Here is a 19,063-nt window from a genome sequence, read left to right as displayed (position 1 = left end):
CAAACAGGAAGTGTTCTCTCCAGTCCAGCAGGTTGACTATCCCTAGATAAGCTTGGGAGACATCCTGCAGAATGGCAAGAAATGGAACAAAGTCAACATGACGAAGTGTGATAGCCATGACCTCAGATAGCATACACGAGGCTTTCCAGAATCAACAATACTTCATTCTGCTGCCATTTAAATGTAGAACACTTTTTACATTAAGGAGCACAAAATGCTAGTTTTTGTACTTGTAACATCAGGAGTTAAAAATACCTTTGACTTTCTTTAATACAAAAATAAACTTATGTAATTTGTTTGGGGACTGTGAAGGCACCATTGTGTAACCTCTGGGGTTTTTTTTTATGTGTCTGTATGTGATTCACTCTTGCTTTCAGGAAAAAGCATCTTTTATACGAACAGAAAATGTCTGTTATCTCCTCGTTCTGCTGTTCTTATCAGACCCCTCATCCCCCATTTCCTTTTTTCAGTTTCCTCATCATTCTTCTTTCTTTCATCATTCATCTGTTTACCCAGAGTACTCGGCTCGTGTCCAAAGTGTCATCCCCAGCATGACCTCTTCTCAGTCTGAGCACCGCCGTTCTCACTCCCTCTCGGGTTGGTTCTCCCATCCTGTCTGAAGGAACACTTCAAAAAAAAAAACAAAAAAAAAGAGAAAGAAAAGGAGATCCCTTCTTCTTCTTTTTTTTGCAAGTGTTGCTTCAAACCGAGTCTGTATCTGCTTTGCCTTTGACTGATGTGGGCTTTGGTTTGCATTTTTAACCATTTTTCTTGTTTAATACTAGACTGCCCCCATCTGCTCATTTTGTCTTTTTATTCCACTTCCTCCCTTTTATACGTTTCTCTGTCATCATCGGGTTTGAGGAGCATCATCATCAAACTAACCACTGATTCCTTTCTTCGTACACGTTCACCCTTCATCTATGTTTGTTCTGAGCTGCTGAGCCGTTTTCTTCTTCAAGGTTAGGGAATTGCCCCAACTGTGGCGTAAAAAGAAGGGGAAAAAAACCCTCAATTGGATAATGTTAAAGTTTCACAAGAACGACACAGGGGAAGCACAAAGGAGGCTCTGTCCCTTGCCAGGAGAGTGCATGTCACAAGATCCGTTTTGCCAAACTTGGGAAACAATACCAAGGCCAGGATACACTGGGCTCATTCAAGGCTGCGTTTTTTCTCTTGTGCTACTTTCAAGATTTACAAAGCCAGACAAAAGACACTGAATGTAAAAGAGGGACCACAGTCCTAGTTGGAAACATCACTAAAGTGCTATATGTCCCCTGAGAACTAGTGACCACAATGCAGACAGGATTGTTCTGTGTAAGGGGTCAGTCTGGCCTCTCCACCACAGACAGTAATATCCTTTGCAGTGATGCAACACTGCGTCACAGTTAAATGTTAAAATGATCTAGGATTGAAGTCGAATAATCTCTGAGATCATATTTACAGCCATGACATTTATATACAAAAAACTCCCAGAACTATTCACGCAAATGTCAAAATGCAGATCATTAAGACAGCTTAGTTCTCTTATTGATCTGAACAGTTTCCCAGTAATACAGTCTGCTCAGTCTGGCCTTAAATGCCCTTTCTTAGTTGCAGGTGTGCACATATGGGAATGGCGTTTTTCACTTTAAAAGAAAAGAAAAAAGCACGCCACAGGATCACCGATCAAGTTTATGTTTTTAGAATCAATGCCATGATATAGTTGGACTTTCAAAAGCTCAGAAATAGGAGATGAGAGAAAAAAAAAATCAGTTCAAGGGATTACCAGCAGCCCCAGCTGGAAACTATTAGCTGTCGCTAAGGCAACAGCATGGTGTTTGACAGTGCTCCGCTGTAGAGCAGTGTATCATGGGTACATCTGGTTGTCAGTTTCCAGGCTCAGTGCGATGATGTGTTTCTGTTCTGGGGGTGTAGACTGCATACTTTTAAAGCTGTCTGGATGAAGATTTTGGCCAGTGCTGAAATATCTGAGGCATTCCACCTACGCCGGCACCGATTTCTGCCTTTTAAAATTGATGCATGACTTAGATACATAAATTAATAACAGGAAAATGAAACACATGCATTTGGAAAGTTCTATTCAGTTTTGGTGATAACTCATAGGAAATTCTTTTTAACACCTTGGGTTTTGGTAAAAGCAGTGAGTGATAACTTTAATCCCGACTGTCTGACTGCTACATTTTTATAGCCGCTATCTCCAACTTTTCTCCTAAAATATTTGGCCAAGTCTTTTTTGTCTCACTTCAAAGTGAAGCCGAGTGAAGGGGAAATCAGTATTTTTAGGTTTCCACAACAGTCAGGCTTTCAAGATGTCCACACAAACATCTGCCAGTGTTCAGATGAGAGAAGCGCTCGGTTACACCAGCGTTTCCCACAGAATCTGCAGCAGGGTGGTGTGTGCTTTCTTATAATAATTAAGGAATTCTATATGCTGTATATATACAGTCATTATTTTCTGTTGCAGCTTTTTGAGCGCACAGAATCCAGAGTCTCTTTTTTAACCTGTTGTACACCTGCTGCAGGTTCTGGGTTCTGGTTAGCTTACACCTGATCTCCAGAGCAGAAGATGATCTGCCAGCAGCTCCCTGTAAGGATATTCCATCTGTACAAGGCATCATCTCATTTATGTCTGAATTAGAGACATAAATAAACATAAAGGTAGAAGCAGGAGAAGAGTTGGTGACAGAATTTGAAACAAGATACCTGTTAAAAAGTGTAAACAGCCGCCTGAGAACAAGCACCACCACAGAATTTATAATCCGCCTGCTCCCCTCTTTGTTTCTTAATGTTTTTTCCTTTTTTTTTTTTTTTTTTTTACTTCCTCCCATTAACTTCCATCTAGTTTCAAAGCACTGGGCAGCCAGTGCTAATCTTTCACACTGGCTTTTTCTGCTTTGGCCAGCATTTCAGGTATTGCTACCTCAATCCTTTGAGTCAATGCTGCTGAATATTAGCATAACAAAGCCTCTTTACTCCAATCCCGTTTGTTTTATGCTGCTGGCTTTCTCTCTGCCTCTCAGTTCAAATGAGATTAGGAAAAATCAGCTTATTGGCTGCTCTGAAGTTCAGCCAAAACATTCAGTTTGCACCAGCACATCAAAGAGTTTGTGACAGAACATTTTGTCCCAGTATTAAAGAATTGTTGCATAGAAGACGGGAGTATCATTCTGTGTGCCACATTTCCAACATGGTGTGGATGGGTTTCTTCTGAATAATGCTGTTGACCTTCAGGCTGCTTCTTCTGATGAGCAGCTAATCCATTCTTAACTTTTTTTGTGTGTGCATGTTAAATTTGAAAGGACCATGGGCTCCTGCCAATGCTTTGCCTGGTTTGATTGTCTGCAAAACGCACACCGTGGCCTGTGCATTGAGCACCAGCGATAGCTGACAACCATTAACATCCATTGGCGGTGATGGAAGTGATGGAGTGAAGGCAGATAAAAGAGAAGCAGCAAGCTTTTGCCAAGTTGTAACACTCACTTGCCTTTCTTAGGTGTCCAGGCCCGTGCGTCATCCTTGGATGAGCCCACAGCTGCTCCCCGCCGCCGCATCACCAGCGAAGGCCAGAACGGACCAGATGACAGTACGTCTCCTGATGTCCCACTTCGCTCTCCTATTCGGTGTGTTTCACCAGAGTTTGTCAACGCCATAGCGATGAACCCCGGTGGACGGCCAAAGGAGGTAGAAAACGCACATTTTAGAACAACTTTTCACATTTTCTCTCGAACAGCGATGACAGTTTCTGTTTTTCTTCCCATCTCATCTCTTTCCTACTCCAGAAAAATATGCACAGCTATCGAGAGGCCTTTGAGGAGCTGGAAGGAGGTCACATCAGTCCTACACCCACAGTTGGTGGTGAGGTGTTTCCCCAAACCCCTGCCTTCCCCGTCTCGCCGCAAACCCCTTACTTCAACCTATGTAAGTCCCCCCTCTGGCTGATAGAGGGCACTGTGGAGCTCAGGTGTAATTACTTTTTCAAGATTTATATCCTGGAATTTAACAAATTATTATTTTTAGCCTTTTTCAATCCAGCACTGAACCTGCATTCTTTCTGATGGCCAACAGAGGGCGACTCTCCTGGTCGCAAAATGAACATATAGAATTCTGTGAGAGGATAACCCAACTTAGCACTCAGTCTATGACCTCAGTTAACACTTGATCGGTTTATCTTCCCCACCAACAGTTTCAAATTGAATTCAGTAGAACACGAGGTTTGTTTAGCAAAGTATGCTCTCCAGTTAGAGTAAAAAAGATAATAAAACAGAATAAGCTTTATTAGTGTTGACAAATGAGTTTGTGACTTGGACAACAGAGTTTTTGACAAGAACTATGTAGACAAACCAGCATATAATACAAAGTTTCGGACGCATATCCACATACATCCATCTACCCCCTCTTAGTCTCTCATACACCCCACAAAAAAGGTCATGCATTACATAACAGTTTCTTAGCCAGCTCTGCCAATTACCTCATCCAGTTCTCTTGCGTATCTCCCCTTTGGGCACTCCTATAAAATGCAGACACTGTATTTTTAACACCTATTTTGTGGCAGAAGATATTTCCTTCCACTTAAACTAGGGGACACTGCGTTCTCAGTCACATGGAGCTGCACATTTTTTGGACAAAGCAAACCTAAATGTTTGCGAAACAGGGAGAAAAAAAATAGTTGAACTGGGTTTAAAAACATGAACGTGGGCCAGAAAACCTTTTTTTTCTCCAGCTGTGCACAAACTGGAGTTAACTGGTTACCAGTTAACTGAGAACAGTTTTGCAAGTCCTTTGCAAAACCTGCTGAAAGCGCATGGTTGGCTAAATGATGAGCGCACGTGACATCGGACTTATTTCCCACCAAGCTGTTTTCTGAATAGTGTGTCTTCAAATCACCTGTCCCTCCCTTGCTCTAAAGACACACACACACCAAAACCACTGATTAAAGGTGACGCATCAGGGTCTCAAGTACAAAGAATTGATTAGGATTCTTTGGTAAGTGGAGGATGCACGGGTCTACCGGAGTTCCACTGTCCCACAACGTCAGCCATAACGACCCCCTCGCCCCCATTACCCGTCATGTACTACAGTCCTGCACTGCTTTGGCATGAGAACCACACGAGAGCAGCACTTTCAGTTAAAACTCTGCAGATTAGGACATGCAGACTCAAACACAAACACACACACACACACACACACACACACACACACACACAGCACAGCCATTATCATGAACTTTTATACTCTCTAGAGCTGCTGCTCTCAGTGTGGTTGTTATCATTCGTGTTTGGGGTCATGTTGCTGCCTTATTTCACTGCATTGCCTCCCTTCCCCTGTCAGTCTTACCCAGCTAGAGTGTCTTGTCCTGAGTTTTTTTTCTGCCGCGTATTATTATTTTAATTTGCGCTGGAGGGGAAAAAAGAGAAGTGGGCATTGCAAAAAAACAGATGTAAGATAGGTAATGTTTTGGAAAGAATCAACAGGAGTATTACATATTTGTTGTTAGAGTAACACAGGTCTAATGGCTAAAACCTCAGAAGTAACATATTCCTCTTCTTATCTTTCCCTCCAGTGTCAGTACAGCAGAGACTGTCTAAGCTCGTGTTTTACCCCATTACTGGTCACATGCATGTTTTGCCCCTCCATCAGAGCATGAGGCATGGGCACATCCTTCTAAACACTGCACTCGTGTGTGCTAATTGATGGAAATGCAATACTGTGTCTTGACAGCTTTTCACCTGTTAATGTTTAAACCTCTTAATGTTAAATTAAGTTAATTAGATTCCCTCAGAATTTTCTAAAACCAGTGATGAGTTAGTGTTAAACTGTGTGAGCAGGTAGCAGCTGTCAAGAGGTCTGTAATGTACCATGGTGCACGGTGATAAATGTCTGGTATCTCTTCAGGTCGCTCCCCTCCTGGTCTTGCCAAGACTCCACTGTCAGCCCTGGGTTTGAAGCCCCACAACCCAGCAGAAATCCTCCTCAATCAAACAGGCTCAGGTTGGTTGCAACCAATTTTCTAGATTTCAATTTTTTGTGCTCAATCTGGTGACGCAAACACCTTTGGTAATCGATAAATGAGAGTCAAGTTGCCACTCCTTTCTTATGACGTCAGATAAATACAACTGAAGATCATTATAAGCATACATTTTAGTTCAGATTAGCTGAGAAACAGAAATAAAAGGAGTCTGATTAAGAATGACAAGACAACATTTAACTGCTGGTAATATTTCTTTCCCTAAAAACACCAAACACTAAAGTTTCCAACCCCCTTGATGCAACATCTCGTTTTGTTTTTTTTTACAACATTTTGTTCTTTGGTTTATCCCAATGATGCTTCACAGATGATGAAAGCAGTGAGGGTGAGGAAGGTAAGAGCGCCAGTATAATGCCACATATCATCATTGACTTTAACCCTCTCCACCCCATTTTTCTCAACATATTTAGTCTTTTTCCGTCCATGTGTCCTGTTCGGTAAAGCCATTCCCATTTTTAGTTGCCATCAAAGTTCAGACCACTCCGAACAGAGCATACACTATTACTTAAGTACCACTTTAGTGTTACTGCTTGCATTTTATCACCCTTATGGACAACAATGAGGCACCACACCCTGGAACATCAGAAACCCAGTATAGAGCTTTTATTTATTTAGGCATCTTTTTCATATGCAGCACCAAGAAGCTATGTGGAGTCTGTCGCCAAGTCAGCAGTGGCAGGAGGAGAGCCATGCACATCACATAGAAGCCTTACTCCGCTGGGAGACGCTACAACCAAGCAGAGAAGTCCAAGTCCCACCGCCACCCACACACTGAACCCACCTTTGTCCAGTAGCAGTCCCATACAGAGCTCACAGGGGTAAGATGGGCCTGTCTTATAAAGTCATGTTCAGCTTCCTCCTTGAGTACTTGTACTCCTCCTTGAGAAGCTATACTGCATTATTACGCATGCTTATTTACTTCTCTTGCTTCTCTTTCAGCGATCACCCTGTAGCAGAGAGCAGCGTTAGCACTCCGTCCCATCCCACTACTGATTCCGGGTTCCGCTCCCAGCCTACAGAGAGTGCCTACCCCACTCCTACTCCATCATATCAAGCCCTGAATACCCCCACTTCATCCTACCTGGATTCTAGCTCTCCAACCTCCTCCTACCTTGGCACTGCAACACCCACACCACCCTACCTGGGTCCCAGCACCTTGTTAGCAAGCTATGCATCCTCAGAGCCCAGCCCACCCAGTTCAGAACCAGTTCAGACCACACTCGGCCATGGAAGCCCCAGTACACAGATCCAGACCAACATCATTGGCTCTACCAACAATCCCGTCCTCCAACAGCGCCCCAGTAGTAATCAGGAAGTTCCCGTCATGAGCCAGCAGACATCACCAACTAATGGCTTTGAAATGGGCGTGTCGGGTCTCAGCGGCAGTCCCGTCCTCGGTCATTGTCCGTCTCAGGGAGCGCAGAGCAGTCCAGTCCTCAGCAGACAGGCTGCTATGGGGCCAGGGCCTCAGCAGAGCCCAGTCCTCAGCAGACAGCCGTCCCTCGGTCAGCCTATTCAGAGCAGCCCTGTGCTCAGCCGACAGCCATCGATCACACACGCTCAAGGGAGTCCGGTGTTGGGCCGTCACCCCTCCATTTCTCAAATGTCCCAGAGAAGCCCCAGTTTAGACCGTCACCCCATGCACAGTGGTTACACGACACCAGATGAACGACACGGGAACCTGTCACGACAGAGCAGTTCTTCGGGCTACCAGGGACCACCGACTCCCTCGTTCCCCATCTCACCTGCAGGCTACCAAGATGGAGGGATGATGGGGATGGGTTTAGGGTTCAGGCAGGGCAGTCCAGCCCCTGGATTCCAGCCCCAGCTTCCAGAAAAGAGGCGCATGTCAAGCGGCGATAGACCAAACGGAGCGCTATCCTATGGCACGATGAACGGGAAGATGGTGTCCACAATGAGTGGAGGAGGCAATCCAAGCTACTTCCACACCCTTTCTGACTTTTCAAGGTTCAATATGCCTGGTAAGTAAATACAATTTATGGATTCTTAAGGGGCCCATTCCATACACTGTATATAAAAGTGCGATGGAAAATTTTCCAGACTCTGACCAAAAAAATGAAAATGACCTACCTGATTTAAACTGAACAACTGTCAACAGTGTAAAATTAGCATCCGCTGTAATATCTCAGTAAACTATGGATTTGCTTGCTTGCATGATCTTGCTGGCAAGCTAGCTAGCTAACTCTAGAGTTAGCCAATTAGTACAGTTTCAAAGCACCACTATGGTGAAGTCAGGGCTTCAAAAACAGAATCAAATCAGCATTAATGCTAATGATTCTTTGTTTGTTTTTTTTAAATGAGGAGTTTCGAGTGTTTGGGGTGACATCTGTTTTATACCTCGGCCGATCCAGTTCACAGTCAAGGAAAAGAGGATATATTTTTGTGATTTCCTGTTACATCTTTGGATTTTTGTTCCAGACGGAAGCCCCGACAGCAGGCTGAACGTCAAGTTTGTTCAAGACACATCCAAGTTCTGGTACAAACCTGACATTTCCAGAGAGCAAGGTAGGAGGCCAAAAGACTTAATTTATTATATTAATCAAATATAGATCCAAGTGGGTGGATTTACGTCATACTTTCAAACATTCAGACAAACATTAAGGAACAGAAGCAGCTGTCATCATTAGCAGCGTAACATATCAGGTGTGTTGTGTGCAGTATTTTTGCAAACGTTATTGTGGTGAACATAGAGAGCATATTATAGAAATGACTTGGGCTGCATGGTTTAATTGAGTATTACTCTGAATCCTTTGAGTTGGACTAAAAGGAGTCTTTGTTGAAACTCAAGTTATTGTTCTGAATGTCAGTGATGTAAGCCACTGGACCCGGCAACATCATCACTTTTGATAAATGCACGTACACATATGCACAATACTGATGATGCATGTAGCACCATACACAAAACATTTCTGTCCTCGTGTGTTTTAGCTGTGAGGTCAGCGGCTAGTGACTGCCCTGTAATGGATTATATCATGTTAAACATAAGCACATGCTCAACTGCGATGACATCAGACACACGGAGAGTTTATACTTAGTGCAGTGCACTCCCAGAAAGAAAGCCACACCATATGCAGAGAATTAGGGAACATCTGCATGTGTTGCTCATCTCATCCATCTTCCTTCCTTAAACTGTCACATGTGGACAGGCCTGGGCATTGAACTAAACAGTGAAGTAAAAGTTCTAAGGCTCCTCTCTGTGAACAATGGAGTGTCTGAAGCAAAGTGTCATGTTAGAAGTTGTAGTTCTAATAAAATGCAGACCAGCAGCAGCTTTTTTTTTTTTTTTTAAACAAAGGGTCAGGACTCATTTCATCCTACTCTTACTCATGCTTTACTTTTGACTTGATGCCACCTTTTTCCTTGGCTTACCTTCATTCTTTAATGACTTTTCCGACCTCCAAATTCCATCACCTAAATTTAGCTGGTGGAATATAAAGAGGTTTTTCATTGTGGACATATTGTCCAGTTTTTCTTTCCCTCGAATGCATTTCTTTTTGTTAAGTACTTATTTTAACAAATAAAGCTTCTAACCATAATTGTGTAACATGTGGTTTGTATACTGTAGTATGCAGTTTCTCCATGTTTTAACAACAACCTGCCAGTGGCCTGCACATTGACAATGTAATCTAATACTGAGCTTTGTTACAACTTATTGGCATAACACAGAGGAAAGTGCATGTAACAGATAAATAACAAAACTAATGCCAGGTTCATTTAGTTCTGTATGACAATTAGGCCTTTAAGATGGTCACCATGTGGTATCAGGTGACTGTAGACTCAAAGATTCTTGCTGACTTTGGCCAGGATACATACATTTCTACATAAACATAGACCAGATCTGGCTTTGCTGCCTTTTGCCCCTATTTGATATCATCAGGAAGGAGGTGCCAGAGAATTACAACTAAAGACAAGAATTTAAACAAACAGTAGATCATACTAAGAGGACAGATCTGGACTGCTTGTCCTTTGGCCGATGACTCACTTCATGCATTACACTGTACCCAAGACTACTAGCTTTTACTGATAGATGGCAGCAGTTAATGGCCTCTCTTATCCATTATAGCCCAAATCTTTGGATTGGTGCTGCTTTACATCTTTGTTGTGTCGTCTGAACCCAGCAAAAGTAAAGAGCGACTCTGCTATTTCATCTGTAAGGCCATAATGAGGCACAGCGAGTCGTTCTGTGGGCTGCTAGCAACAGCATGCTATCAGAAACGGACGGCTGAGGAGTTTTTACATTCAAGTTTTGGTTGTTGAGGAAGGCACAAATGAAATGTGGCTTGTTGACGATGCCAGATTAACAGTCAGTAGATGTTAAAAGATCTTAATTTATCTTGAGGTGAGTGTTGGAACCATCCATCCATCCAAGTTGGTCCATAAACCGACTCAGCAGCCCTGCTGCAACTGTGGCTTTTCATGTCAGCTATTGTATCACCTCCCAGATTCCTGATGTTCTAAAGTAACTCACTGTTCTCTGTGTTCCAGCCATCAGCCTGCTGAAGGACAGGGAGCCTGGAGCCTTTGTTATCCGGGACAGTCACTCCTTCAAAGGAGCTTATGGCCTAGCCATGAAGGTGGCGTCTCCTCCACCCACTGTGCATCCGAACAAGAAAGGTAGGGGGCAGGACGGTGGGCAGTATGAATAGCTACATCAAAGCAGTTACAAATGTGCCAAATATTCAGTACACACACTACTCCTGTGTTTAGTGCAGCTCTTCTTGTTTTGGTGGAGGCAGCATGAATGTTAGCACCTTAATACCAACGATATGAGGCGATGTCTGAATGTGGTTCAGCTGGTGTATTACCCGCCTAGACTCACGCACTGCTCGACTTCTCTTTTGTTGCAGGTGACATCACCAATGAGTTGGTGAGGCATTTCCTGATCGAGAGCAGCCCTAAAGGAGTGAAGCTGAAAGGCTGCCCCAACGAGCCTTACTTTGGTTAGTGGAAGCAGTCATGCTGCCGTCTTTCATTTCTAAAACATACACTAACAGCTTAGCAGTGACATAACGAGTCTGAAGGAAAAGTCAAGCACAAGCGCTTTCTCTCTTTTGTGTGTCTGTTGAAGATCTGAGCCCCTTTCCAAGTTTGAAAACATCTAATCCTGCTGTAATTATAGTACTGAGTGACGTGATCTCACTCGTGTTCTCCCTACTAATTACACTACACGGCTGTGTGTGTGTGTGTGTCTGCATGCACTAAAGGGGCAGGCCAACTTCTGTGAACTTTTGCCTTCGCGCTCCTCATTTCTTCTCTTCCACTCTTGCCTTCAGCTTGTAACTCACTTTATCACTCTTATTATTTAGTGGAGTTTTTGCTTGTATTTCTTTAATTTCAACTAACACAAGCACAAAACTTGTTTTTCCTGTCATCACCTGTCAAAAAAAAATGATTTACTTCAGTGTGACATTACAGCCAACAATGAATGCTGGGGTTCAAGAACCTTTTATTGAATAAATCCAACAATTAAACCTGAGTCCTTTGAATCCCTCTTTCAGAGCTCGTGAATTTTATCCATAATCCTCCACCATTAAACAAAAACTAACTACTATTAATAACTCCAATTAAAAGATTCAGCTGTCATTGTGTAAGAAGTCAGGCGTGCTACAGATTTAGTTAACGAGGGATCCATTGTGATTAATTTAAAATCTAAATTTTTAGTCTTTGACACTAATAGAGTAGTTTTCAGTAATCCTTGGCCATGATGCAGCCCCTCAGTTCATACACTCTCTAAAAGAAGCCTTTTAACTCCCTTCGCCTCCCTTTAAGTTAGCTTTCATCAGATTGGCTGCCCAATGGAAACAGAAGGTTTGAACAGCAGGTAGATGGGGCTTATCTATTGTAGAAAACCTACAAGAAAAAGTCACTATAAGAGTCAAAAGCTCATGCTTCAGAATGCTCAAAATGCTCAGGGAGGAGTACCTGCACATACATTTACCTCTTTATTTATCATTTTAATATGGGTCTCCATAATGGCAGCAATTCTGTTAAACAATTAACCAGCTACAGGTCATGTATACCATGTGTCAAGATGGTTGTTATAACTGAAGAAAGCAACAGTCCCAAACTGGGAGCTTCTGTGGAACCAGCTCCCAGTTTGGATTCAGGAGACAGATTCTCTCTCTACTTTTAAGATTAGGCTTAAAATGTTCCTTTTTCACAAAGCATAGAGTTAGGGCTGGATCAGATGATGTTGAATCCTCCCTTAGTCACGCTGCAATAGGCTTAGGCTGCTGGGGGGCTTCCCATGATGCACTGCAGTGTTTCTTCTTTACTCGCTATGTGTTTATACACTTCTCTGCATTTAATCATTAGTTATTATTGATCTCTGCCTCTCTTCCATCGTCCGTCCTGTCTTCCCCCATCACTTTCAACCAGTCACTATATGAAGAAAATGGGGTTATAAGAATAAGTTGTATTTAAAAACTACCAAGCAGCAGAACCCAGCAGAATAAAAGTTTGTTTCTCTTTGACAGGTTGCCTGTCTGCATTGGTCTACCAACATGCTATAACACCACTGGCCCTCCCATGCAAACTAGTCATCCCTACCACAGGTATGTGCAATAAGTGTTCTGTGTAACATGTATTCCATTTAAGAGTGTTTCTGTGTTACTCTTAAGCAAATCTTTACAGTTAAAAAAAAAAAAAAAAAAAAAGTCATATGAACTGAAAATTTGACCCTTAATGGAGTCCTCATGCCAAAACTATAAACTTTAAACTTTCTCTCCTGTAAATCAGATCTCACTGAGGAAGTACCGGAGGTCACAACAGCAAACCCGATGGCTGAAAGGCTGAAACAAGGAGCAGGTAAAACCTCCTCCGAAGTATTAAAAGTCATGAGGTTGTTTAAGTTTAACATTCCAAGACAGCCAGCAAAGTTTTGAGGTTCTTGGACATAATTGTCAGCGTCATTAGTGTGTTTTGTCACTCATTCTGACAACGTGACGTTCTTGTTGTCCCAGTGCTGAGGGCTCCTGCTGATTCCCATGGTAAACCCTCTGCACTTTCATTTGGAAACCTACAACTGGAATGTGCATCGTGTCTGTGTGTTGTCTGTCCGTGTATGCTCCACAAATGAAGACGAATAAATAACAGTCCTGTGTGACAGATTTCCCCAGAACATGTCTTTTAACACTAGCGTCCAGCTTGCCCTCCATAACAGACAGAATGTTTTATGTGGAATGATCTGTTTGGTTTGGTTTCTAAAACCCCAGCCTTGTTGCAGAAAGCATGCACTCTAATGAGGACAATGTCAACATTATTGCATGAACAGATTGTTCACAATTGGGTTTGACACGATTTATCCAGCTGGGATGTCTGCTCTCTTTGCAGCATGCAATGTTCTCTACATCAACTCAGTGGAGATGGAATCACTGACGGGGCCTCAGGCTGTCGCTAAGGCCATATCTGAGACACTGGCTGCTGCTTCTCCACCTACTGCCACCATTGTGCACTTCAAGGTGTCCTCACAAGGCATCACACTCACTGACAACCAGAGGAAGTAAGTCTTAACCGCGACTGTCCCATTAAAACATGAGGTGTTTGATGTCTCACAAGTGTAGACATTGCATGTCATATGGAGATGTTGCTGCAGATATGTTTTTGACGAGCCTTTGACATCTCAGTGCATTTTAAGATATAAACATGTCTTTAAAGGGCTGGGATTAATGAATATGAGCAACTGAACACAATTAGAAAATAGAGAAAATTAAAGTATTATATTTTTATACACTATATTATTAACTATTTCACAGCTTTCCCATTATTACATCTGCATATCTTCACTGGGTGCTGAGCTTTGCAACGGTGTCAGGGAACAGTGAAGCAGACGTACTGTTATAGTAGGCCAGTAATCCAGAAGACCAAGGTTTTGACTACCAAGTGGCTCTATGTCTCAGTCATCAATGATGGTCATGAGCTCTGGGTAGTGACAGAAAGAATGACACTGCTGATACAAGCGACCAAAATGAGTTTCCTTTGTTGAGTGGCTGTGCTCACCCTCAGATACTGTGAGGAGCACAGAGAGCTTGGAGTGTGTCAAAAGGGGCTAGCTGAGGTGATCTGAGCATCTTATCAGGATGCGTCCTGGATACCTCCCTTTTGAGGTTTTTAGGGCACACCCTGCTGGGATGGGAGCCCGCGGTAGAATTTGTTGGAACGATTATACATCTCAACATTCCCTGGGAGGAGATGGAAAAAGATCTTGGGGAGAAAGGAATTCTTTCTCTCCTTTAGCCTGTGACCATACCAAAAGCACTTTAGATAAGCGGAAGAAAAAGGGTGGACATGTGCATCATACGTTTCAGTTTTATTTATGTAGTGATAGTTCACGGCAGCAGTTTTCTCAAAGCAACCCTAAACTCCAACTTAGTGATCAAGCACTTGGTGAGAAGAAGAACTCATTTTTAACAGGAAGAGTGATTTTAAGCATTCAAGTTCAGTACTTGAATGCTTGAAAATATGAACTTTCAGCATTATCATAGAAGCTCAGCTTCCACGAGTTTTACATTAATGTTTTTAGCCGTCAGGAAAAACATGCTAGCGTTGACAAAGAGAGATAGCTTACTGATACTAATGGAATGAACAATTGACAACTAGTCCGATGTGTAGTGATACGCGAGAAAAAGTAGAGCCCTTGCTTAACTGTGACAGTCTGAGTTTGAAGTTCATATTGACCAAATCAGTCTATATCATCAATGGTTGCTCTGTTTAAAAGCTCTGTAAAGTATATGACATGCCACTGCACAGAATGCACGTTTCACTTTTTAAGTTTTGTGTCATTTACATCTTTTTTAGGCTTTTCTTCCGACGCCATTACCCTACCAACACTGTCACGTTCTGCGATATAGACCCTCAGGACAGAAAGTGAGTACAGAGAGCCATTAAAATACTTAGAACAATATTAGCGACTTGTTTTCAGTTCCTCAAGTGTGTTTAAAGTCTCTGCCCCATGATTTCAGCTAGTCCAAGTAGCACATTAGTTTTGTTTAATTAAGACCTTAAACAAAATACCTTTAAATCATTTCAGATGGAACAAGCCTGAGGGAGGAACAGCCAAGTAAGTAAACTTTCCTTTCAGTCAACATTTGATACTTGAAAGTACTCTTTTTAAGAGCCTGACCGATGCCGATATTTAGTTTCTGTCAGACGCACCCATAATAGTTGTTTCGTGTAGTAATTTTTGAGTCCTAACTAAGATGATATGCCATTGAAGTTTAAAAAGAAACAGTTTGTTTTACTCTTCCAACCTGCTGATTATTCGTTCACACTTTGCTTGTGTTTGTAGTGTTTCAAACACATTGCAAACAGAGAAGTTACACAGTGCCCTCTTGTGGATTGTGTAACATCAACACAATGGTTGGTGTTACTTCCATCTCCTCCTTCCTTTTTAAATTTTGATTAGTCGGCCTTTACAAACACATAACGATATATCGTCAAATATGCTATCCGCTGATATGTCAGTGGGGCTCTAATGTGAACTACTTAAAAGGTACTTTTTGTAATAACGCTCTGGTAACTGGTAAAAACCTCACCTCCATGGGAAGCAGGAACAAAAATTTTCAGTTTTCATGAAGTACATCCTGGCAATAGTTTAGGTAATGTATTTTCAAAAACTACTTCCTGTTGATGGCTTCAGTTGGGAAGAGTTTAAACTAAACAAACGAAACCAAACACACATTTACAAAAATACCTTAAAGTATCTGTAAATCTGCTTTAAGTCGTTGATGAGTGAAAATGGCAGCAGTAATGACGAAATCTCCAACATTGGCATTTCAGGCTGTTTGGGTTTGTGGCGCGTAAGCAGGGAAGCACAACAGACAACGTCAGCCACCTCTTCGCCGAGCTGGACCCTGACCAACCTGCCAGCGCCATCGTCAACTTCGTCTCGAAGATGATCACCTCGCAGAAACGATGAGCGCTGTCAGCAAAAACCCCTGGCGCCTTTTTTAAAAATAACTTTGGTTATTTTCCTTCCTTTTCTTTTAAACCTCACAGACGCTTTCAGTTTTACGTTTCGCTTTATTTTTCCTGCTCTTTCACATTTAAGCCAACGCGTGTGTAGTTGTGAAAGAATGAGTGCGTGCACGTGTGTTGAGAGTGTGTTCGTGTGTGCGCAGCTTGCATGCGTTTGCTTATAATCTTGGATGGACTCCAGAATGGACCAGAGGAAGTGCAGGATGAGGCGTGGCTGTGTGTGACAATGGGGAAGGGAGGCGACTTTAACCTCCCGGGCAGGCTTAACTCATGAACAGGAAGAGGGAATGACATTGTGTGCAAATGTTATTTTTTAAGCAACTGTTTCGTTTTTTATTTTTTTTAAAAAAAAGAAGAAGTCAAGTAGTGTGATGTAAAAGGTGGATTGTGAATCTATCAGGCTTTTTTGACTGGTCAACCAAAGATTTTAAAAAAGCAGTCAGGGCGGGTATAGCGTGCCACTGACGATGAGGGTCGGAAGTATTCTTTTGTAAAACAAATATGGCTGCTTAAACAAAAAATACTGTTTCTTTCTGTATGTACTGATACTGTAGGTCAATTCTGCACCGTTGCCATCTTGCAAAAAAAGAAAAAAAAAGATTTTTTGCAGCTGGTAAGGGCTGTGTAAATACTCTAGATTGCTTTTTTTGAGTAGGACTGTTCTAGATAACATTTGGTGCCTGACTTTCTTAACTAAATGCAGAGCTTTTAAAGAAAAAAAAAAGAAGAACCTAAAACATATCCACGCCGTCTTAATATATGCAAATAGCCAAAATACCACAGGTCCTTCCCTGTTCGTAGTGTAGCTAAAGATGCGACTGATGTGCAGCTTGAGCCTGAAGAGATCAGCTGAATCTTGCATTCAGTGAGACCACAGAAAAAAACATCATAGACGTCATTGAATCACTGCATCCACAAGGGATTGATTGTATCAGAGAAGCGTGGAGGAGGGTTTGCTTCCCGTCTGCCGCCATCCTCTGTTCAGCCTCCGCAGCACATAGCCACACCGTTCACTCATGATTGAAGGGCCAAGGGCAGTTTTTTTTGAGGACGATCTTTATTTAAAAAAAAGAAAGAAAGAAAGAAAGAAAAAAGATTTAGTCCTCCAAATCTGCTCTGCACTTTTCTCTGCTCAAAGTTTCCATCGATGAAAGCTCTTTGCGTCAGCCACTCACCCTACCCAAAAGTAAGCTATACATATAAATATACATATATAGATATAAATATATATATATATATAAACTTCCAAACAGTGACTTAAGATATTTATTTTTGTTGCTTTGTTGCTCTATATTATCTTGTATTATAAAGTATACATCAAGATTACTGAAAGCAAGAAGAAAAGATTGCTTTTATTTTGGCTAAAGTCAAGTGCATTGACGTATATAAAGGTGTAAAGTGTGTGCATTTAAAAGGTGTATCACTGTTGTTTTTGAATGTTTTTTTTCACAGCATTATTTTCTTTTGTTAACATTTTTCTTGTTGTTGTTTTCTTGGGGGAAATATTTTGTATGAAAAATTGTTGTTACTAAAGTCCAAATTGGAGTTATCCTAAAGTGACGCCAACGCCGCTGTTTTATTAACTTAAAACCTGCCGAGAAAATACGTTGTCCAAGTTTAGAGCACTTAAAATGTTGAAGTATTATCCGTGTTTTTGTTGTCAACCGAGTGGAGGGTAGATGTTGACAGACCTGTGTCATGTCCCTGTGTGTATTCAGGCAGACTATCGGGGGTCCTTACGTTCACACCGCCTCACAGTAGGTCTGAGGCTTTTAACAGCCAAACCAAGTCAGTTTAGTAAGTAGCTGCTTCCCCCGTGTGGCGCAAAAGGATCACTACAAAGGAGCTACTTTTATTCTAATACAGTGTTTTAGCTGTGAAATATTGAGTTAACATAATTTGATCACTGACAAAACTTAAATGATTTTGTAGTTTTCTTGACAAACAAAATTATTTTGCTTTTTCAATTTTAATTAAAGGAATAAGCAGCAAGGAAAACTCCCAACTATGGCAGCATGATGCAAAATAAATAAGGGTTAGTTTGGGGGCCTATATGGACTCAAACCTACGTGTCCAAAAAGAAAAAAAGCAATGCAGCACTTCCAGGAGTTTTATACCTGACTAGAATGTTCCATTATTTATTAGCAGGAGCTTGCATGCTCGACTCAAATTGTAACCTTCGGCCTGTTGACTAATCTGTGCACAGCATCTTCATGTCTCATTTAAACCAGCCTTTGCGCAGAGAAGCCCATAGAAAGATATCAGTGTGAGTTTCACGTGACGACTGCCTCTTGGCTCAGCTTATAAGACAAATAAGCTTTTTTTTTGCCTACAAACTCCTTGAGGGGGGAAAAAAAGACTTCCTAACCATGAAACTGAATGTCAGTCATTTGTTTGTTTGCCAAGATGGACACTCCAGTGGCGCCTGCCCACTCTAGACAGATCAGTCTGGACCCAAGAATGTGTGTGAATGAGCTACTATTCCTGTATAGAGCTTTGTCATGTTGTTTTGGTTTGCTACATTGTATGGCTTTTACTATTTCTGATGGAAAAAAACACATTAAAAAGCAGTACAAATCAAAAATGTCTGATTTTTCTTTCACTAAACTGGCAGGTTGGCTTTGTTGTGCAGAAACTGAAGATTTGAGGTTAATTTAGCATAAAATATTACAATTTTGCATTTTTGGGGGTATAACATTTTAAAACATATTACCAAATTGATGGGTGGATTGTGGAGTACTGAGAGAGGGGAGGAGTAAGGTTAGTGAATCAGGAAGTGTAGAAGATGAGTAAAGACAGGACAGCTATGGAGAGTAGAAAGGCTCAGATGAGATTCCCATGGAGATATAGAGATGTCTACGAGAGAAGGCTTTTTAAGTCAGACTGTTTAACACAGTCTTGTAGAATGACACGATGCTTGAGGAATGGAGACGTGTACAGGTTCTGATTTTCAAGAATAAAGGTGCTCTGCAGAGCTGTGGTAACTACACGGATAAAGCTGATGACTATACAATAAAGACGTTAGAATGAGTTGTTAGG

General features: G+C 41.8%; 1 protein-coding gene across 13 annotated transcripts in view; it reads left to right on the top strand.

The window, feature by feature from the left end:
* The window catches only part of tns1b (tensin 1b), a 190,921-nt gene extending 172,313 nt beyond the window's left edge, over positions 1–18,608 (top strand). For 9 of the 13 annotated variants that reach the window (XM_039600127.1, XM_039600126.1, XM_031757381.2 and 6 more), the window contains 15 exons: positions 3,497–3,684; positions 3,783–3,921; positions 5,896–5,991; positions 6,663–6,846; positions 6,968–8,010; positions 8,468–8,554; positions 10,535–10,663; positions 10,897–10,989; positions 12,526–12,603; positions 12,788–12,856; positions 13,012–13,038; positions 13,382–13,550; positions 14,846–14,914; positions 15,078–15,107; positions 15,827–18,608. In XM_039600127.1, coding sequence (XP_039456061.1) covers positions 3,497–3,684; positions 3,783–3,921; positions 5,896–5,991; positions 6,663–6,846; positions 6,968–8,010; positions 8,468–8,554; positions 10,535–10,663; positions 10,897–10,989; positions 12,526–12,603; positions 12,788–12,856; positions 13,012–13,038; positions 13,382–13,550; positions 14,846–14,914; positions 15,078–15,107; positions 15,827–15,965 — 2,540 coding nt within the window. In that variant the 3' untranslated portion in view covers positions 15,966–18,608. The remainder of the gene's footprint in view (positions 1–3,496; positions 3,685–3,782; positions 3,922–5,895; positions 5,992–6,662; positions 6,847–6,967; positions 8,011–8,467; positions 8,555–10,534; positions 10,664–10,896; positions 10,990–12,525; positions 12,604–12,787; positions 12,857–13,011; positions 13,039–13,381; positions 13,551–14,845; positions 14,915–15,077; positions 15,108–15,826) is intronic. The other 4 variants (XM_031757382.2, XM_039600130.1, XM_039600131.1 and 1 more) reach the window with 3 other exon arrangements.
* Positions 18,609–19,063: the final 455 nt, after the last annotated feature.

This window comes from Oreochromis aureus, linkage group 16 (genome assembly GCF_013358895.1).
Source record: "Oreochromis aureus strain Israel breed Guangdong linkage group 16, ZZ_aureus, whole genome shotgun sequence".
NCBI classification, from domain to species: Eukaryota; Metazoa; Chordata; class Actinopteri; order Cichliformes; family Cichlidae; genus Oreochromis; species Oreochromis aureus.
The sequence above is the reverse complement of the archived record's forward strand: the minus strand, read 5'-3'. Positions and strand labels throughout refer to the sequence as shown.